Consider the following 22798-nt stretch of genomic DNA (forward strand, 5'->3'; position numbering starts at 1 on the left):
GGAGGAAGAGAGACAGAGACAGAGATGGGGGAAGAGAGAGAGGAAGAAGAGAGAGAGAGGGAGAGAGAGAGGGAGAGAGAAGAGGAAAAGAGAAGGAAAGAGGGAGGGAGGGGGAGGGAGAGGGGGGGAGAAGAAAGGGGGAAGAGGAAGGGAAAAACGGGAGAGGAAGGAGAGAGATTGATTAGAAAAGTAGGCAGAAGGCAATTAATTAAGAGCTTTCCGTATCAACCAGAGCAATTTGTATTGGATCCTAGAGGCATCTGGAGCTTCAAGAGAATGACACACTGCTGTGTTTTTAGAAATATAACTTTGGCCAGCTAAGTCCTTTCTGAACTGGAGAGGAGGCTTGGGGAGGCAGACCAAGAATTCTAGTGAGTGATGTCGTCTGGTTTTAATTCTTGCTGTCTGTCCTTTCTCTGGTCTCTTGGTCCAGGCCTTAAGGCTAAAGAGTTCTTTTCTCCTTTCAAGTCACTGCTGATAGCAAGAAAAGTGGTACCAGCTTTGCTCAGCGTTGCTGCTACCCACCGGTCGGCTGTTGAAGGCATAGAGCTGTCAGTGTGATCTTCTCTGCTGATATTCATGTTGAATTCCCAACCCCTGCCTCAGTCATTACCTAGCAGACTTATAAAACCCGCCTGAGAAGGGATGAAGTCAGGGAATGGAGAGCTGCATTTCATTTTATTACTTGGACTCTTCCCAGGTGATAAATTTAGTTACCAAGCCCTGATTAATCTCTTTTGTCATTTTTAAAGTAATAAATAGAGTTCCCTGTCTGAGTCACAGAAGACAGAGTTGGGGGTGGGGGTGGGGGGTAGGCACTCACTTCAACTCTTTTTTTTTTTTTAACCCTTACCTTACATCTTAGATTCAATACTATGTGTTGGTTCTAAGGCAGAAGAGCAGTAAGGGCTAGGCAATGAGGGTTCAATGACTTGCCCAGGGTCACACAGTTAGGAAGTATCTGAAACCAGATTTCAACCCAGGACCTCCCATCTCTAGACCTGGCTCTCTATCCACTGAGTCACCCAGCTGATCTTTAACTTTTATCAGTTAACTCTTTAACTCACTTTAACTCTTATCAGTGACTATAGTTGTAATAAAGGGCAGTGAAATAGTACAGTGGATAGAATGCCAGGCCTGGAGTCAGGAAGAGCTGAGTTCAAATCTGGCCTCAGATACTTACTAGCTATGTGACCCTGGACAAGTCATTTAACCCTGTTTGCCTCAGTTCCTCCTCCATAAAAAATGAGCTAGAGAAGGAAACGGCAAATCACTTCACTATCTTTGCCAAGAAACATCAAAAAGTTCACAAAGAATTGAGCATGGCCAAAAACAACTAAATGATAACAAAGATGTAGTTGGGAGAGTTACATAAAAAGAAAGGTCAGATGTCATCAAGGGTGTCCCACTCTCCTTTGCAGGTTCTGGCTGTGTATTCAGGGGCAAAGTTAAGACAAAGATTAAAGGATGTTTTCAAGAAAAGGTGACAAAGCATTAATTTTTTTTGGTACCCTAAGAACTAGCAGAATAGTTGTACATCTGCTTTAGGTTTTTTGTTTTTAGCAACAATTCAAAGCCCAAAGAGCAAGGACTGGGTAACCAGCATTGACTTGTCCAGGGTCACACAGCTAGGAAGTGTCTAAGGCCAGAGTTGAACCCTCGTCCTCCCACTTCCAAGCCTGGTACTCTATCCACTGTGCTCCCTAGCTGGCCCAGTAGCTTCCTAGGGCTTCCTTGTACCAAAGAAATCCCAGGTCCAAACAAACAAAAAATATCCCTAGTACCTAGCACAGTTTCTTGTACATAGTAGGTACTTAAGGTTTTAATTAATGAAAGAAGCAACTGCTAGCCAAAAACTATGCCTCGGGATCTAACTACTCTGGAAAATTATCTTGCTTTCAAAAATACAATTTTCCCTTCCCTTGGTTTGCTGGCCCCACAGTCAGCCTGAGCTAATACAATGTAGGGCTTGATTCATACTCCCATAGGTTTGGAGCTAAATTAGCTTTGGAACAAAAACTGGAAATGATGTGAAAGCTATCTGAAGCCAAAAACCAGGCAAAATCAGAACATGTTTCATAAGGAGTGCTGCCTTGTCTGAGCTCTCTGACCTTCAGTTTTTTTGTGAAGATCATTCCTTGGAGTTTTTATTGGCTCATCTGTAAAATTAATTAATCAATCAATATTTAAGTACCCACTATATGCCAGGCAATGTGCAAGTGCAGGAGATGCAAATTAAAAAAAAACAAACAACCCTAAACTCTCTGCCCTCAAGGAGCTTACCATCTGAAAGGGGAATACAACACACAAAAAGAAGCTAAAAAGTTGGGAGAGGGGCAGGAACTGGAAGGTGCTCTGTTCCCTGAGCCACCCAGCTGCCCCTAAGCTCCCTCTTTAAATGGAGGTTTTGGGGGTTCATGGATCCACCTTCCAGTCAGAAGCACAGAGGGTGGTAATGAGGCAGAATCATTGGGCTGATGGCATCCTGCAGGATTAGGAGGTCTCCCACCAGTGAGCAAGGTGGCAAAGTCAGAGACGTCCCAAAGCCAGAGGAGAAATGATGAGGGTGACAATCATGCTTAGACTCGGTTCTAGAGAAAGCATTCTGTAAAGCACCAGTACTATAAAAGCATGAGCTATGAATATCCAATTCTCTCTTGGACGATGTAAGGGCTTCTCCTTGACCATTCCTGACTAATTTAGGACCTGTCTCCCTACTATGAGGCTTTTTTCCCTGTGGAAATAAGTTTGCTGAATAAAGGGCCAGGAGTCTGAAGTCTGGACTGTCTTTGACAGAGTGGCCTGCCAGTATCTCTTCTAGGTAGTACCAGAAAGTTACGAGTTACGGGAAATATTAGAAGACCACTGAACTATTATCTCCTGGGAATAGGGGTCAGACTCTGACAACCTGACTTCAACCTCAGGGACTACACCAGTCTTACCCGTCCCCAGAAGTCTAGCAAGCAGCTATTCCCCTAACACATTGGTTTTGGAGTTTCTCATCAGTTAGATGGTATGGTGAATACGGCAGTAGACTTTCAGGCAGGAGGATCCAAGTTCAAATCCAACTTCAAACACTGTGATCGTGGGCCAGGCACTTACCTTCTGCCTGCCTCCATTTCCTCATCTATAAAGTAAGAATAATAGCACTTACTTCCCAGAGTTGTTATAAGGATAAAGAGGGTTAGCATCCATGTCTGACACATAGTCAGCATTTCATTATTGTTCCCCTTCCCCCCAGTCGAGCACAGAGAAACAGAGTTGGAAAGGAAAGACAAAGGGTCACGCAGGCCCAGGAGGAACAAAGCCTTTACATCCAGATCACAAAGCTTGCTGCTTTATTGGAAGGGTGTGGGAGGGCCCCGCAGAGATGAGGGTGTGGGAAGGGTGGCAATCAAAGCAGAAACATCCCCCTCTCCCACAAACAACACGCTATGGCACAGTGAGCAGCAAAGTAAGTAGAGAGAAGCATGGTTTGGTGAGCTGTCTTGGTGGAGGAAGCATGAGCCAGAGGAAAGAGGGCTGGATTTGAAGTCAGAGACTCTGGGACCAAATCTCTCCCCTTCACAGAAATTATTTCAAAAACCTCAAAATGCTGCGTGGTTGTCAGCCGACATCTGTGTTGAGCTCGGGGTCTTGTGTAGTCAGAACTTGATCAACACTTGTTGAGATGTGATACAGTGGAGAAAACATTGGCTTTTGTGGATGGAGGTTCAAGTTCTGGGTCTTATGCCTACTTCTTGTGTGACCTTGAACACGTCTTAATTTAGTCATCTGTAAAATAAGGTGGCCTGTAACCTCTGAAGTCTCTTCCATCTCTAAATCTAGGATCTTCTGTATAAGTGGGGGCTATGCTTCATTGGGTACTTGAGAAAAACTGAAGGTTGGGAGGGAGATGATACCAAGAAGTTGGAGAAAGGGCAGCAGGGTCTTTGAAATGCAAAGGAGGGGCAGCTAGGTGGCTCAGTGGATTGACAGTCAGGCCTAGAGATGGGAGGTCCTAGGTTCAAATCTGGCCTCAGACACTTCCCAGTTGTGTGACCCTGGGCAAGTCACTTGACCCCCATTGCCTACCCTTACCACTCTTCTGCCTTGGAGCCAATACACAGTATTGACTCCAAGAAGGAAGGTAAGGGTTTTAAAAAAATGCAAAGGAAACACTCAGTATCTTAGAACAGGTCTGAGGATGGGGCATCCAGGCAGCTCAGTGGATGGAGAGCCAGGCTTAAAGACAGGAGGTCCTGGGTTCAAATGTGGCCTCAGATGCTTCCTAGCTGCGTGACCCTGAGCAAGTTACTTAATCCCAATTGCCTAGCCCTTAGCAATCTTCTGCCTTGGAACCAATAGTATCAATTCTAAGAAAAAAGGTAATGGTGGGTTTTTTTGTTTTTTGTTTTTTTGTTTTTTTTTTAAAGAAAAGGGGAATAACTCAGGCTTGAATAACTCTGTTCGAAAGGTCCAGCAAGGTAGAACCACATCATCATTTCATTTCACTTTATTAATTTCTTGAAAGCTGAAGGATGAAGGACTTTCTAGGCCCTTACTCTAGCTCCCTGTTTTCTCAAGTAACTTCAATAACTAATGAGGTAGAATCCCTAGATTGATGGGATCCTACAGGATGATGAAGTTTTCCGCACAAGGAGCATCCTGGAGCAGGATGGGAAAGTCATAGAAGTCTCAAAGCTAAGGGAGAAAGGAGGAGGATGGCAATAATACCTGACAATGACTACCTCCTAGACATTTTCCTGGGGATGAACAAGTTACAGTAAAATCATGAGCCACAGTAAGCAGAGCTAAATATGAAGTTAAAGGTTCAACCCTTCATTCCTCAAGATGTCAGCAGAGGAATTGTGCAAAATGTAGCCCCATTTCTTCCTAAATCAAGCTAATGAAATCCAAGGAATTTTTATCAGACTCCTGTTCCTCTCTCAGGGACTTACCAACCTTTCATGTGTTCTGACGTCAAAAAGTCTAAGATTCAGGACCAAGAGGGGTGACTTTGTGCTCATTAGAAGAGAGAGGGGAACACAGAGATCCTGCAGCTGCAGTCAGTAGAGGTTTTAAATGGCTTTCTCAGTGTCCGTTGCTTGATTTCTTCTGAGAGGGACTGTAAAATTTTAAATAGGATCATAGATCTAGAACTAGAAGGCACCTTAGAGAGTCATCCAAGTCCAACCTCTCGTTTTGTAGATGAAAGCTATAACTTAAATGATTTAAATATCTTGCCCAGCATCATAGTTATAAGAATGACAGAGCTAGGATTCATGCCAAACTCTTATGACTCCAAGTCCAGCCTCCTTTCTCCTGGAACGGACAATATCCACTAACAACTATATGCCGGAGGATCCATTACACCCAGCATGGTAGCTTCACCCTGGGGTGTAATGTCTCAGATCCATACTTTGAACTGCACTACCTCTATGTTTCTGGTTAACCGTCAGGTTTCTTTTGCCTCTACCTCCTGTCAAACTTTTTATAAACCCTTTGAGCACTTCCGTACAGTCAGAGATGTGTTCCTCATACGTGGGTACATGTCTTAAAGCTTATTTGTGGTTTTTAGAGGGCTTATGGTCAATCAGATTGGAAATCTTTCTGGAGTTGGCGCATTCCTGCTCTCACCTTCCTAATCCTTCATAAGCAACATAATTTACAGCTTGGAATGAAAGAGAAGTCTGAAACTACACCTCTCCAAGGGCAGTTTTCCTTTCTCGGCACTGGATTGGTTGAGATCTTCCCACTCCAGGCCAAGTGGGGAATTAGTTGCCTTATATTGGAAAAGCAATATCTTTTTTGAGTACTCTGCCACAGAACAGGACTGACAGATTGTTTTAAATTGGACCATAAGTCAGATCAGGGCCAAATACATGAAACAGACTCTGTAGAGATGGAAGGTGCATTTTTCTTTTTAGGGGGTGTGAGACAGTTTAGAGTTTTCTCTTAAATGAAGTGAAAGCATTCTGACAGAGATTTTGGTTGTCTTGAATTATACATTTTATGTCTTTAAAACAATCAAAGAAATCCTTTATAGATCATTCTTCATTTCCTCTCCAGGTATTTAGTCTTCCTACAGATCAAAAGAGATCTCTACCATGGCCGCCTCCTCTGTAAGACATCGGATGCTGCTTTGCTAGCAGCCTATATACTTCAAGGTAATGCTTTTTGACAGGATAAATTTGCTTTTCATGCTAAGTACTGATTATATTATTTCAGTTACAACAGATCATTGCTTCATGAATACAAATGGAGTCTCACCCAAAACAGGTCATGGGCTAGGCATTTTTACCTGGATGCATTGCAGAGCTCAACTCAGAAAGGCTCTGGATACTGTGACATAAACTGAACCAAAGGCCCTACTCCCATTGAGTTAATTAGGTTTTTCTGCTTCTCTTTTAGGAACTTGGCCCCCTGCCTTTAGATCATAGTTTCATAAACTTAGAAAGGTCCTAAGAGGCCATCTAGTCCAATGTCCACATTTTGCAAATGAGGGACTTGAGCCTCCATGAGGATGTGACTTGCTCGAGGTCATACAAACCCAAGTCTTCTCTCTTCAAATCCAGCACCCTTTCTTTCCACTGTGCCTTACTGATAAAAATGAAGTTATTTTTGTTGTTTAGTCATTTCAGTCGTGTCTCTCTCTTCATGGCCCCATTTTGGGGTTCTCTTGGCAAAGATACTAGAGTGGGTTGCCATTTCCTTCTCCAGCTCATTTTGCAGATGAAGAAAATGGCAAGCAGCCAGTAAGCGTCCAACATTGGATTTGAACTCACGAAGATGAGTCTTCCCAATCCCAAGCCCAGCACCCTATCCATTGGGCTACCTAGATGCCCCACAAAGTTATTATACCACCAGAGAATTAACCTGAATTTCCCTGGTGTCTAGCCTCATCCTCGAAAGTTTGGAGTATCACTGAATCCAATACTCACTTAAGAGAGATCCTTTCCCTTTAGCTGAGTGTTCAAAGTTGAAAATAGTATTTGGTGAAAAGCATCCTTCACCACCTGAAAGCCAATACATGAGATGCACACAGGGATTTCTGAAACTAACTTTTCTTGAGAAGAGTAGAATAAGCTTGATACAAACTTTTCATTTCTTCAGTCTGACTCAGAATTCCCAGAATACAGGTCACACTGAGCAAAGTAGAACTAAATGGGGAAAAAGGAAAAAAAAAAAGAACTAAATGGGCTTCTCTCAGATACTAGGCCTAAATAAGTCCACCAGAATTTCCTCTGCACCGACCACAGTAGAGCCTTATCTTTAAAGTTTTCCCCAGAAAAACTGGATTTTTAATTAGAGGATGAATTGGAAAATTGTAGACTCTCAGAAACTGTCTCCTGAGACAATTCTGGATGACTTCATTCACAAGAGACTGTGGCCTGCCTGACATGCAACCAGAGAAATGTGGAACACAGAGACAGAAAGGGCAATCCTGTCCTGTAGTCTGGACTTCCTAGGAAATGCTGAGGGCCACTTGGGCCTCTCTTTAGAAACCCTTAGGGAAATTTCTCAGACCATGATGTCATCCAGCAGACTGCTTACTCATATTCTCTGAGTCTTAAATTTTGAGGACAGAGAAGCCTCCCTTCGCCTGGATGTTATTTTAAAACATTTTATTTATATTGGCCCTCATGTTCATTTTTAAATATTTCTCTTCTAAGGGAAATCACTTGTGTTCAATATTGATGCTTTCCACTTTTAGTACTTGAAAATTAAGCATAGATAATGAATATAGTAGTTCATGGTCATAAAGAAGTTTCAGCCTTAAAAGAATTATCTTAAAGAAGGATCGGATCTCTTTTTCTAAATAACCACAATTTCACCATGTGTGAGTATGCAGTAAAAATACAAGCTACCAAACCCAGAAAATTTGGATTCTTTTGGACTCAGGAAGAGAGCAAGTTGGCTTTACTTCCTCCTAATTTCTCATGTAATTCTGAGCTCTCACTTCCCAGACAACAGTTGCCTATAAACAAACTGCCTTCAGAATCACTTTTGGAGTTGGAAATAAACTTGGAAGAATATCTAATACAAACTTTATCTAAAAAAAGGATGTCCAGGGGGCAGCTGGGTGGCTCAGTGGATTGAGAGTCAGGCCTAGAGACGGGAGGTTCTAGGTTCAAATCTGGTCTCAGACACTTCCTAGCTGTGTGACCCTGGGCAAGTCACTTGACCCCCATTGCTTACCCTTACCACTCTTCTGCCTTGGAGCCAATACACAGTATTGACTCTAAGATGGAAGGTAAGGGTTTTTAAATAAAATAAAATAAAATAAAAAAGGATGCCCACATTCAAATCTGGCCTCAAGACACTTCCTAGCTCTGTGACCCTGAGGAAGTCATTTAACCCCAGTTACCTAGCCCTTACATCTCTTCTGCCTTGGAACTGATACTTAGTATTGATTCTAAGACAGGCTGTTTTAAAAAAAGGCGTCTTCTACAACATACCTAACAAGCAGTCATTTACTCAAAGTCCTTAAGTAAGAGGGAACCTATCCCAAAGGAGTCTGCTCCACTTTTAGATAACTCGTTTTTCTCAACATCAGACCTAAATTTGCCTCTTTGTAAGTTCTGCATATTGCTTCTATTCCTGACAGTAGAGGTTAAGAAGAACAATTTTACTGATAGACCTTTGCATATTTGAAGACAGCTGTCATCCCTGCCTGCCTGTCCCCCAAGTCTTTGGCGGGGCAGGTTAGGGTATTTTATTTTTTTTTACCAATTACATGAGTAATAACAAATTTCCATATAGGTTTTCCAAAGTGATATGATGGAACTTCCTCCCTCCTTTCCCTTACCCGTCCTGGTGCTGGCAGGTGATTCAATCTAGGTTACACATATATTATCATGCAAAACATATTTCCATATTGTTCATTTTTGTAACTGAGTAATCTTATAAAAACAAAACCCCAAAACAAAAACCCAAATAAACAAGAGGAAAATCCTATAATTTGATTAGCATTTATACTCCAGCAGTTCTTTCTCTGGAGGTAGAGAACATTCTTTATCATAAGTCTCTCAGAATTGTCCTAGATCATTGTATGCTGAGAATAGCTAAGTCTATCACAGTTGATCATTCCACAGAATTGCTATTGTACAGTGTTTTTCTGGTTCTGCGTATTTCACTCTGCATCAGTTCATGTGGGTCTTTTCAGCTCTTTCTGAATCCATCTTATTCATCATTCCTTACTGCAGAACAGTATTCCATCACCATCATATACCACAATTTGTTCAGCCATTCCCCAATTAAGGGATATCCTCTCATTTTCCAATTCTTTGCCATCACAAAAAGAGCTGCTATAAATATTTTTTGTACAAGTAAGTCCTTTCCCCTTTTTTTCAATCTCTCCAGGATACAGACTTTATAGTGGTATCACTGGATCAAAAGGGTATTCAGAGTTTTATAGGCCTTTGGGCATAGTTCCAAATTGCCCTACAGAATGGTTAGATCCATTCACAGCTCTACCAGCAATGTATGAGTCCCAATTTTGCCACATCCCCTCCAACATTTATCACTTTCTTTTACCGTCATATTGGCCAATATGATAGTATGAAGTGGTTGTGCCCCAATTGTTTATTCACCATATCTTTATATGGCATGAATTCAAGCTCCATCAACCATCTTGGTTTCCCTCCTCTGGACACTCTCAAGCTTATTATCCTTTCCTCTCTAAAATACAGTGCTCAGGGTAGCATGGGGGATTGAGAGCCTGTGAAAGGGAATTCTTGCTTCTCTGTGAATTCACATCTTACTTGATGCTAGTTGAGAACAAGCCAGAAACTTAAGAGTTCACACACTCAGAAAGGTGTGATTCCAAAGGTGAGAACTCAATTTGGAAACTGTGATTGGCCCCCATGAAAAGGGGCAGGAAACCACCATAAAAGCCATGAAAGAAGGCTAGTGAAGGAATCTGTTGAAGGAGGCTAGTAGAGAGTGAACTCCAAGAAGAAAGTCACTCCAAAAAGGAGAGAGTGAACTCCAAGGAGAGAGTCACTCCAAGAAAGAGAGAGTGAACTCTAAGGATAAAATCACTCCAAGAAGAAGAGAGTAAACTCCAAGGAGAGGGTCACTCCAAGAAGGAGAGAGTGAACTCCAGGAAGAAAGTCACTCCAAGAAGGAAGTTGGCTTCAAGAAGAAGGTCAGCTCAAAGCAGAAAGTCAGCCTCAGGAGTCACCTTTAGCTCCAGTCATTGTCTTGGGTGAGTGGATAGCTGGTTTTCCCTTCCTGTCTTCTGGAGATAGTTTAATTCTGATTGAAGGTTAACAAGTCCTGGCTGAGCCAAGCACTGGAACAATATTTAGTTAGATAGGTTAATGCCTTTTTCTATCCTTTTGTATTTCTCTACTTTCACCTCTTTTATAAATAAAAGATTTATAATTTTCATATATGTAGACAAACCATTAATTTTTACACTTACAAGCCAGATCTGGAGTTGGGTTCAATTCTGGCCTCAGACACTTGCTAGCTGTCTGACCTAGAGCAAGTCACTTTTAAATATGATGCTCAGAACTGAACACAATACTCAAGATATAATCTGAGCAGGAGGGCGTACAGCAGGATTATTACCTTCTTGTTTTGGGACATTATACCTCTCAACGTGGTTCAAGATTGCATTAACTTCCTTTTTTAATACCTTTACTTTCCATCTTAGAATCAATACTCGGCATTGGTTCCAAGGCAGAAGAGTGGTGAGAGCTAGGCATTGGGGGTGAAGTGACTTACCCAGGGTCACACAGCTAGGAAGTGTCTGAAGCCATATTCGAACCCAGGACCTCCCATCTCTAGGCCTAGTTCTCAATCCACTGAGACACTTAGCTTCCCCACAAGATTTCATTAATTTTCATGGCTGTCATATCATATTGCTTCCTCACAATGAGCCTACTAAAATTCCCAGAACTTTTTTGATTCAGAGGATCCGCTTTCCAGCCATACCTCTCCCTTCTTCTACTTAGGAAGTTCCTTTCTTTAAACCCAAGTGTCAGATTTTTACATGGATCCCTATTAAATTTCATCTTATTATATTGAACTCAGAGTTCTAGCCTGACAAGATCTTTTCGAATCCTGATTCTGTCATCCATCAAGTCAGGTGCTGTCCTTCCCATCTTTGTTTCATCTGTGAACTTGAGAGATGCATGATTTCTATGCCTTTTTCCAACTCAGTAATAAAAATATTAAATAGCATAGAACCAAGAGCAAACTACCTGGGAAAAAGGGAGGAAACAATCCTAATGCTGCTGAAATATATCCACCACCTCTTCTCAGCATCCTTTACCATTTCCTGTCTCTGGAGTATTTAAGAAAAGGTTGTCTGGTAGGCTCAGCCTCCCTCTGAGCCAACAGGAATTCATTGGGGGTGGGGGGCAGTGCTGGACAAAGAGTAATAATTAAAGAGCACTTTGCAGGACGTATCATTGCCCACCCCCACCCTCAAAGGGCTCCACAAGAAAATCAGATTCATACTAATCTTAGTGATCATAAAGTTGGACTCTCTCCGATTTTTTCCAGTTATTGGAAGAGAAAGCCCCACTACAGTTAAATCAATGGAGAACTTAGAATTTGGAGCTTTCTAATCCACTGTTGTGGACTACACACTGTAGGTCCTCAACAAATGCTCATTTAATTTCATTTGCATTAGGCTAACAGTTGGCTCCCACGATTGAGTTTTAGTTCATTTGCTAAATGATGATGTTGTTTCAGATCTCAAAATAGAGTCTTGTCTCTGCTGGCAGTCCACTTAACACATCTGAGCATGAAAGTTCTTCACTGCTAATGAAGGGCGGCAGGCCAGCACCTTTGGTTCTCCCTTCTCCCTTTCCCTGTCAAACCCCGAGGTGTGTTTGAGAACCATCGTTGTTTATTAATCTCGTTTGTGCTTTCATTATCAATGTTTTGTCCTTTGCTACTTTCTCTTCTACTTAAGACTGATGATTCTCTTGTCTCTCCCTTCTCTTTCCCCCTCATTTCTCTCCCTCCATTTGTTTTTGAAGCTGAGATTGGGGATTATGACCCAGGGAAGCATCCAGAGGGCTACAGCTCCAAGTTCCAGTTTTTCCCTAAACATTCAGAGAAGCTGGAAAGGAAAATTGCTGAAATCCACAAGACTGAACTCAGGTGTGTAGCCTATGTGGTTATAACCAACTGACTTAGCTGACCAGAACTCATTTTACTGTCCTACAATAGTGTTGTTCTCTCCTCTAAAGTGCCCAGAGCTATGAAGCACTGGTTAACAACCTTCTCTTTGTAACATGTCATGAAATTTTACATAAGATCATAGGCTTAGAGTTGAAAGGAACCTCTAGTCCCACACCCTGATTTTGCAGATGAGACAACTGAGACCCTTAGACATTGAGCAAATTGCCCAAGGTCACATAGGTAGCAAAATGGCAGAGCTAGGATAAACTCTGATTCCAACACTAAAGCTCTTTAATACACCATAGATTTAGTAAATCCTTTCCCCAGCACAAAATTTAAAAATTGTTTTTATTTGGGGTCTGAGCAGAAAGTTATGATTGCATTTTGTTTAAGATTCCTTCAGGGAGAAATTTAGGGAACGTATCGTGAAGAGAAGCTAATCTTTGAGCATTTACTTGACTAAGAGAAATAGTAGGAGTAGAAGGAGAGAGAGGAAGAAGAAAGGATAAAGAAAGAAAAGGAGAAAAGATATATAAGATGAAAAGAATAGAAGAGGAAAGTTTACAAGGAAAGAGAACAGTTTTAGGGAAATATGTACCCTGCTTCACTTTATTAATAGTTTCTGACAGCTGGCTTCTGCATAGCCAGATGTGGGGCTCAGGGCAAGAGCTGATTGACAGTTGTGGTTGGGTCTCCTGGAGGATGTCCTCTTGTTTAGAAGACTGCCTCTACACAGCAGCCACTCTGTGGGGTCTTAGTTAAAGCTGGTAGGGACCTTAGAGGTCCCTTAGCTCTCTCTTCTCAGGGATGAGGAAACTGAAGCACTTAGAGATTAAATTATTTTGTCCAAGTTCACACACACTTGTCCAAGGTCACGCAGAACCTGAATTGAAATTCAGGTCATAAGAATCCAAATTCTTTTTTCCTTGAACCTCTTTTCCTCTTGTTCCACACTGCCTCCATCCACCATACTCTATCCAGTTCCTTAAGAATCCAAGACTAGGAATATGGATCCTCTCTGACCATTTGGGGAGAAGGGTGATAGAAAAAGAAGAAAAAGAAGTATTAATGACTATCCTAAACTTAAATCCCCCTCAAAATAAAAACCTCAGCTCAATGATTTAAAGTTCAATTCTGAATCCTTCAAACAACTATCTCAGAAAGGGCCTCTTACTCTTTTCCTTAGGTCCTTCTATATGTAATAGGACCCAAAGCCATATTTCCTCAGTGTCACCTCATTACTGCTCATCAGTTTTCATACAGGAACTTCTTTCATTTTGCTGGGGCAGAAATGATGCCTCGTATTAAAGGTCAGAACTTAAAGTAGGCACTTAGAAAGCTCTTGACTTGACCTGGATATAGGAAGAAAATCAATTCATCACAAAAGTATATTAAGTATAAGCTTAGAAATAGACAAGAGACGAGAGATGCTTAGTGAAACTCGAGGCCCCTGGATAACCAAATGTGCATATTTTTAGTTGTCATACTCACTGGAGCCACAGTGACACGGTGAATGAAGCCCATTGTTGTGGAATCCCCTGATATGGATACCAATTAGAGCCGCTTTGGGGGTGGGGTAGGGGTGGGTTGATGAAGTCACCATCCTTCAGAGTCAGTGATAGCTGCCAGACAACGGGCAGTGTGCTTGTCAGAAAGGCCTCAGCCCTAAGCAGCTAGATTTTCTATCCCTGTGAGATGTACCACAAAAAGGAAACTCCAGAAAAATAAGTATCTAATGTACCAGCACCCTCTGGTGCCCAGTCTTAGGTTTCAAAGTAACATAATTCAGCGGCTTAGTTCAGCGACCAACCTGGTATAATTCAACTTCCACTGAACTATGTGAAGGAAGAAAGAAATGATAGTTCCTTCCTCTAAACTCCTGTTATTAGTTTTTATTTAACCACTTATTTTAGCCAGCCAGTTAACATACATTTTTAAGCACTTACTCTATGCCAAGCAGTGAGAGCTACAAAGAAAGGCAAAAGAGTTCTGCTTTCAAGAGACTCACAGTCTAATGAGGGAGACAGCTTGCAACTGGATATATATACGTGATGAAAAGTGAAGCCACTCGCATTAAGAGGGTTCAGAAAAAAAATGTCTTTTGTAAGGTAGAATTTTAGCTGAGCCTTGAAGGAAGCCAGGAGGCAGAGATGAAGAGGGAGAGAATTTCAGGCATGGAGGACAGCCAGTGTCCTGAAATGGAAGGTCTTGCCCAAGGAACAACAAGGAGGCCAGTGTCACCCCATAGCAAAGAGTACCTGGAGTGGAGTTAAGGAGTAAAAAGACTGGAATAGTAGGAAGGAAGCAAGTTACGAAAGACCTCGAAAGCCAAGCATAAGATTTTGTCTTCGATCCTGGAAATGATAGGGAGCCACTGGAGTTTACAGAATAGTGAAGTGATATAATTAGACCTGCATTGTCCATTTGACAGTTGAATGGATGTTAGCCTAGAATTGGGAAAAAATGGACCAGAATGGAGGCACAATTTGGACTGTGCATGTATGAACTGTCTTGTCTTTGTAGGTCTTTACATCACTCGGTCAATAAGCATTTGTTAAAGGTCCACCATGTGCCAGGAACCAAGGGTATGAAGTCAAAAGTCACACAATCCCTATTCTTGTCTTTGCTTCCCCTTCCCAGTCCGTATAGTAGTAGTACAGTGGTGTATACGTAACAGGCACTTAATCTACTTAATGACTGAAGGATTGAAGAAGAGAATATGATCTCTGCCCAACTCAAAAAGTAATCCTACTAAAATCTGGGCATATTTCAGAGTATTGTTCTATTGACCTGCTGTGTTATTTGAGGTAAATAAGAAATAAGAGTGGGCTGCTTTTTGCCCTGCCCACCAGTCATTAGAAATGCCTTTGGTACAAGGATTCTTATTAAATTCTTATTAAAAATTCCATTTTCTGATGTGTTCCTTTGCCCTATCAGTCAATCAAAATTTATTACACACCTCCCTTTTGACTCAGCAATAGTACTAGGTCTGGATCCCAAAGAGATCAAAAGAAAAGGAAAAGGACTTATATATACAAAAATATTTATAGTAGTTCTTTTTGTGGGGGCAAAGAATTGGAAATTGAGGAGATGCCCATCATTTGGGGAGTGGCTGAATAAGTTGTGGCATCAGATTGTACTGGAGATGGAGTTATAAGAAATGATGTGGGTAGGGGGATGGTTTCATAAAAACATGGGAAGATCTATATGAATCGATGCAAAATGAAGTGAGCAGAACCAAGAAGTCATTATATGCAATAATAGCAATATTGTAATAATGATCAACTATAAAAGACTTAACTACTCTGATCAAGACAATTCCAGAGGATTCATGGTAAAAAATTGCTATACACCTCTGGAAAGAGAACTTATGGACCCTAATTGCAAACTGAAGAATAATTTTTTCACTATTTTTCTCGATTTTTTGCAATGTGGCTAATTTAGAAAAATTTTTTGTGATTTCACATGTATAATTGAGGTAATATTGCTTGCCTTCTCCTTAGAGGGGTAGAATAAACAGAGAATTTGGAACTCAAAATAAATTTTTTAAGGAATGTTAATTAGTAATAATTTTAATATATATAAAAGATTTATGATATATCACTGTGTGCCCTAGCTCACTGTACTCAAAACTAAGGATACAGATATAAAAAATTACTTATCTTTGTGTTATTATATTTATTTTCCCACTGCTAGAATTGGTTTATGCAGTGAGTGAGTGAGTGTCATTCAAGGGATTCTGACATCCCTGAGGAAGAATGCCTTTTTGGAGTCTAGATTATACTTAAGATACTTAAAATGGTTTTTAACATCAACTCCTCGGCTAAAAATATTCAAACAAAAACAAAACTGACCTTGTGGAGTTATCCATAGGTATATTGAATCCTAATGATTGTGTTCAAGTACCTTGTCGTAGATATCACCTAATAAATAGGATGATAGATATAGGACTTAAAGGTCATTTATTCCAGTCCCCTCATTTTACAAATGAGGACTCTGAGGTCCACAGAGGTTAAGACTCTTGCTTAAGGTCACACAGCTAATAAGCAGGTGAGTCAAAATAAAAATGGATTAGGCTGAATCAGAGCCAATTTAGGATCTAAGAAAACACAGCAGTGGAGGAGATCTTTTGTAAAAACACATTTTTATCAATTATTTAGTTATCTTTTGTTTAGAAGGCAATCTCTTAGGCACACACTTGTGCTCCTCATCAATGGGAAGGTAAGGATCATGGATCACATCATTGGGATGCCAAGGCTGCTAGTTGTTTGGTTTTTTTCCTGAAATGGCCTAACTCCCAAAGGGAAGAGTCCTTAAAGTTCTTTTGAAGAAGAAATGAGACATATTGACCTCCTCTAAGCATGTCTTGACAATGAATCTGCTTTAGGAAACAAAATTTGATAGCTAGTGTTGTTTGTTTGTTTTTCTTTATTCCAGTGGTCAGACACCGGCAACATCAGAGTTAAATTTTTTGAGAAAAGCCCAGACTTTGGAAACCTATGGAGTTGATCCTCACCCATGCAAGGTAAATCTTCCTCTTGGCTGGGACTATCCTTATTCACAGGCTACTCATTTCAAGGGCAGATAGCAAAGGCCCTTCTTGCCAATATCCTGTTATACCATCTTCTCTCACCAGCACTGCCACCACAGCAAACACACATTTGTGATGGTCATTAAGGACAGCTCCCTTCAAGGTCTACCCCATAAGTCCTTTGAATAATAGACACCCCCCAAAGAAAGCAATATCTCATTCTTGAAAATTCCTGCTAACCCTGTCATCTGCATAATTTGGGGGATGCCACATCAATTTGGAAGCCTCTGAAGCCGTCGATCTAAATAACAATTTTAAAGACCAACTCTCCGCTCTGCCAGCTTTGTGTAATTTGGCGGAAGTGAAAAGGGCAGTAATGTGTGAAGGAGCGTGACGACAGGTACTAATCGGAGGCAGCTCAGCAGACTGCCCACTCTTCCCTGACCCATAATCTCGTTTCCGTCCCAGCGTGGGCTTTATTGACTGCAGCGGCGTAAGTCACTGCGTGGAACTGCACTGGGGTCACATTTAATTCCATTAGGCGTCTTTGAGGGAGAGATGGGAAGCCAGCCTCGAAGGGCTCTGCCCAGAGGCTGTAATTACTCACATGTTGTCTGGCCTTTGGAAGATGAACTTGGGCAGCCAAAAGCACTCCCTGAGAGCTGCAGAGATGAGCCCGATCTGGACGGCTCTCTCTCCCGGTATCTTGCCCATCTTCCCATCTCTCTACTTGCGTCGCTTGGTTACTCCGTCTCTCCCGGTTTCTGACTCTTTTATTCTGTCACTGGCCCTAGTCCATGCTATAAACCATAAGCCAAGTGATAAGCTGAAGGCAGGTAGGTCTTCAGTGACAAAGGGAAGGGATAGCTGTCTTTACTAACAGAAGGGAAGCATTTCATACAGACATGCTCAAAGGACATGCTTTTATCCACTCTGGTGAACCCTAGACTTAGAACTGGAAGGGACCTCAGAGGCCACTGAGTCCTCTCCTCTTGTTTTACAGATGAGGAAACTGAGACACAGAGAGATTAAGTCACTTGCCCAGGGTCACACAGCTATTGAATGCTTGCGGTAGGATTCGGACTCTGATCGAGCCTCGAGCACTTAGGAGCTGTGTCACTCACAGGTATATTCCCCTATCTAGCAGCGGCACTCCTTGCTTTTCTGGAGTCCCCCAAACTAAATGATGGGCGCATCATCATACTTCTACCAAAAATAATTTGTGTAGAATTCAAGTCAAACAGTAAGAAATTACATGTTATACTGAATTAATGAATGAAAAAGCATTTATTAAGTGTCTCTGTGTGCCGAGTACTTTGACAGGTACCGGATAGGGTTAGAAGTAGAGAAAGCTAGACAATCCCTGCCCTCAACAAGCTAATGCTCTAACTGAGAGGGAGAAAATGCATGAAAGTTTAGCTACAGGGCAGCTAGATGGCCTGACAGTCCTAAAGGTACAGCTGTGAGGTGGGGGGCCAGGCTCAGAGGTCCTTAAGTTACTTAAGTGTTTAAGGTGGTGGTGGCAGGGGGAGGGGGAGGGAGAGGGAGTAGCTGGGTGGCTCCATGGATGGAGAGACGGGAGGTCCTGGGTTCCAGTCTGGCCTCAGACACTTCCTAGCTGTGTGACCCTGAACAACTTAATCCCTGGTGCCTATCCCTTACTACTCTTCTGCCATAGAACCAACACACAGTATTGATTCTAAGACAGAAGGTAAGAATTTTTTAAAAATAATAAAGATGGCAATGTGGGGAAACTTCACGATGTAGAGGGAAGGCAAACAACAAGATGTGGAAGATTTTAGAGACAGCATCAGACAGGTGGGAAGGTCCACCATCCCATCCAAAGGCAAGACCTCCCATCTCTCTATCCCACTCAGCCACCCACTGTCTCTCCCTATTTTTTTTTTTAGCCTTACCTTCCACCTTAGAATGAATACTGTGTATTGATTCCAAGACAGAAGAGCAGTAAGGGGTAGGCAATGGGGATTAAGTGACTTGCCCAGGGTCACACAGCTAGGAAGTGTCTGAGGCCAGATTTGAACCCAGGACCTCCCATCTCTAGGCCTGGCTCCCCATCCACTGAGCCACCCAGCTGCCCCCTCCCCATTTCTTTTTTAATTTGACACCACTGTCTTAAAGGATTAGTTTGGTCCATAGGACCAGATCAGCTCAGGACTTCAGGCCACACACATTATCACCTTCTACTTCAGAGAGACAGGAATGAGGAAGACTGTTTGAATAAATCCATCTAGATAGCCATTCAGGGACAAACCACTAAACTTATTTAAGAGGGAAAGGTTGCACTTGCTACCTCTGTAAGCTGTTGGTGCTGGCAGTAGTATAATTCCCACTAAGGTTATCTGAGCCCCCTATTCCATATCACTTGGGCTTGGAGATATCCATCCCCTGGCAGAGAATACTGAGCGGGTCCACTGGTCCAAACCCCACTGGAGACTTTCCCTATGGAGTAGAATAGGGGGCCCATGGCTTCCTATCTTTTGAACCTTGTATGGCTCATAGGGGTTCTGGGTGTCCATACAGGGGTATTTCTAGGCTCCGGCTCCTCCCTCACATGGCCTGGGCCCCTGCACTCTTCACACAGAGCCCCCAGACTCATGGTTTCGCCACCCTTGCACTCTGGAGGGGAAGAGATGGTTCGTAAAAGGTGCCTTCCGTCTCATCACTCACTAGAATCACTCTAACAATGTGCCTTCTCATACTCGCTTTTATTTTGCTGCAAGGAGACCTGGAACAAGCCCTAGCACTCTGTGTAATAAATACAGATGATTTCTATTAACAGAGAGGCAATTACTGGGCCCAGGGAATCTGGGGCATGCAGCCTTAGGGAAGGCAGAAAGAAGAGGAATCGTTTTGATAATTAAATGAGAGCAGAGCAACATTTTGGCTGAGATCTCCTCTCTCAAACTGATTCAGAAACAGTTGCCCGTCCTGACCACACTTTCTGCCCATGTTGTCCTTGTCTAGGCCAGAGGAACTTGAAGAGAAAGTCCTACAAACCCTCCCTCCCACCATGGAACTAGGCTGGGTTGTTACAGATTTGCCCCTTCGGGCACCTCGTATGGGACACCTGGGTCTGTCAGGGCGAGCACGTGGGACTCCTTCCCGTTGGGGGTTTCTGCAGGAATGGCATCTGGGCACTCTGGGAATGGCCACTGACCGTGCGTTCCCCACTCTCTCCTTTGCACCACCTCCCAGGTCAAGCCAACAACCAGTGGGGCAGGTGTGAGAGCCTGACCCCCCCCCCCCCCCCGGGCAGCGTCCACTACCGAGTCTGAGGTCTGAAATTGGAAACCTTTAAATGCCGAGCTCTCCGTGCAGGAGATAAAGCAGCAGCTGGGTTCCATCCGGTGGCGCACTGCCTATTTATAGCCCAGATCTCACTCCTTTCTCTCCACTCTGTTGGATTCATGCATATGGTTGAGCGATGAGTCTCTCTGTATGCACGAGTGGCTTGAGGGTGATCAGATTTGTGGCCATTCACCTTTATCTCACAGAGATGAATTTGAAACAAATCTGAGTTTGAACCCATTGCTTGGGAGGGGATCTTTGATCATAGAAATGAAGACCCCATACGGGATCACAAAGAGTCATACATGACTGAATGACTAAACAACAACAATATATATCATTTTTTATCATGACCCTATGTGGGGCTTTCTCAGCAAAGATACTGGAGTGGTTTGCCATTTACTTTTGCCATTTACATTAAGGCAAACAGTGGCTAAGTGACTTGCCCAGGATCACACAGTTAGTAAGCAATCTGAAGCAGGATTTATATATATATAGTAGCTAGGTGGTACTGTGGATATTGGGCCTGGTGGAAGGAAAAAATTCCTTTTCTTGACTTCAAAACTAGTCTCAGACACTTCCTAGTTTTGCAACCCTGGATGGGTCACTTAACCCTGATTGCCTCAGTTTCTTCATCTGTAAAAATGAGCTGGAGAAGGAAATGGCAAAAACCACTTCAGTATCTTTGCCAAGAAAACCCCAAATGAGGTCACAAAGAGTTGGACATAGTAGGAACAACTCAACAACAACAAAATAACTATAACATTAAATAAATAAATATATATATATATATACACACACACACACACACACACACACACACACACACACACACATTAGATCTCATTCCTACATTAGTACATATTTTTAAATGTTGAGTCGTTTCAACAGTGTCTCACTCTTTGTGAACTCATTTTAATGTTTTCTTGGCAAAGATACTAGAGTGGTTTTTGCCATTTCCTTCTCCAGTTCATTTTATAGATGGGGAAACTGAGGCAAATAATATGCAAACTCAGGTCCTCCTGACCCCAGGCCCCATGCTCTATTTACCGCGCCACCTACATGCCCATATGTTAAAAATTATTTGTGCATTATTATCTCCCAGCTCAGAATACCTTCCCCCCTCCCAACTGCAGCTCCCAGTTTTACATTTTTCTTACGCTGTATAGTATTATGGCGAGAACACAGAATTTGATCCCAGTGGATTTAGTTTCCTATCTAGACTCTGCTTCTTTCTTCCTTCCTTCTTTCCTTCCTTCCTTCCTTCTTTTTCTTTCTCTTTCTTTCTTGTTTTTGTTTTCTTTCTTGCCTTCTTTCTTTCCGTGTGTGTGTGTGTGTGTGTGTGTGTGTGTGTGTGTGTGTGTGTGTGTCTTTCTCTTTTTTCCCCTTTATGTTTAAGACAGATGGGTGAGGGCTAGGCAAACAGGGTTAGGTACTTTCCCAGAATCACACAGCTAGGAAGCGTCTGAGACAAGATTTAAACCCAACACCTCCCAACTCCAGACCCGACATTCTATCCTGAACCACTTCCATACCTGCTCCCTTCCCACTTACCTTTTATCTGACTTTGGGCAAGTCCTTTAACCTTACTAGGACCTATAAAATGAGGAAGTAGGATTAGATGACCTCCTTGGTCCCCTTCCACCCCTAAATATATGATTTTATGACAATGCTATCTTAGAAATGGATTATAAAATTGTACCACCTTCTCCTATGGTTCCTTTCCATTTCAGGCTTCTCAGGTTTTCCCTAGACAATCTCCCCCATCCCTGTTCCTCCCCACCATCATCCCTCAGAATCATGACTGCCATCTGTACACTTCCAGCCTTGATTTTCCATTCCTCTGTTCCCTCAAGCAACAAAATTACAATCTTTCAACCCAAGGAAAAACAGCAATCTTTTTCCAAAGATGTTTACATGGAGTGGGGAGCTGCTGGCTGACTCATCTGGTTGTCAGCAATTATTGGTCCCTCTGCTTCTTAAGGAGAATCACCAGATGGAGAAATAAGCTTCATCTCTGTCCTAGCTGTGGTTCAGTTGAAAGAAGTTCTGGTTCTGAGGTAAAAGGGTTGGAGTTCAGATTCCACCTCTGATGCTTTTTATTTGTGTGACCTCTGCCAAGTTACTTAATCTCTCCAGATCTTATTTTCCTCTTCTGCAAAATGAGGAGGCTGGACCAAATGACTATTGGGGTCTTTCCCAGCTCTAGATCTATGTTGCTTTGATTGTTGGGGGTCTGTGGCTATTTCAACCCTGAACATTTTCTGTTATTTCCCTTCCCTAATTCTCTCTTCCTCAAACTGTCCATTATGCTCCTGAAAAATAGTCTCCCTCTCTCTACTCTTTCCTCCTCTTTCTTTCAGCTCCTTGACTTCTTTTTAAAAAATAAAAACACACCCCCCCAAAAAAAACACCTCATGTATCAGTATATTTTATTTTGACACAACAGATTTTTAGTCATCTTTCAGTTATTTCTGACTCTTTGTGACCCTGTTTGGGGTTTACATGGCAGAAATCCTGGAGTGGTTTGCCACTTCTTTCTCCAGCTCATTTTGCACATGAGGAAACTGAGGCCAAAAGGGTTAAGTGATTTGCCAGGGTCACATCAACTAGCAAGTGTCTGAAGCCAGATTGAACTCAGGTGTTTTGAAGCCAAAGCTGGCAATTTATCCACTCTGCATGCTCCTAACTGTCCCACTGTACAGCAGATCCTTCCCCAAAACAGCTAAACAAATCCCTTCTAAAATACATTCTTACCCAGCCATACGACTGCTGGGTCTGTGCCCCAAAGAGATAATAAGGAAAAAGACTCGTTCAAAAATATTTATAGCC

The 22798-nt window shown here is 42.3% G+C and overlaps 1 protein-coding gene across 5 annotated transcripts in view; it reads left to right on the forward strand.

Moving 5' to 3' along the window:
• The window catches only part of FRMD5 (FERM domain containing 5), a 373507-nt gene that overhangs the window by 320089 nt on the left and 30620 nt on the right, over positions 1–22798 (forward strand). For all 5 annotated transcript variants that reach the window (XM_044662173.1, XM_044662175.1, XM_044662172.1 and 2 more), the window contains 3 exons: positions 6052–6149; positions 11982–12105; positions 16564–16651. In XM_044662173.1, coding sequence (XP_044518108.1) covers positions 6052–6149; positions 11982–12105; positions 16564–16651 — 310 coding nt within the window. The remainder of the gene's footprint in view (positions 1–6051; positions 6150–11981; positions 12106–16563; positions 16652–22798) is intronic.

This window comes from Gracilinanus agilis, chromosome 2 (genome assembly GCF_016433145.1).
Source record: "Gracilinanus agilis isolate LMUSP501 chromosome 2, AgileGrace, whole genome shotgun sequence".
Taxonomy (NCBI): Eukaryota; Metazoa; Chordata; class Mammalia; order Didelphimorphia; family Didelphidae; genus Gracilinanus; species Gracilinanus agilis.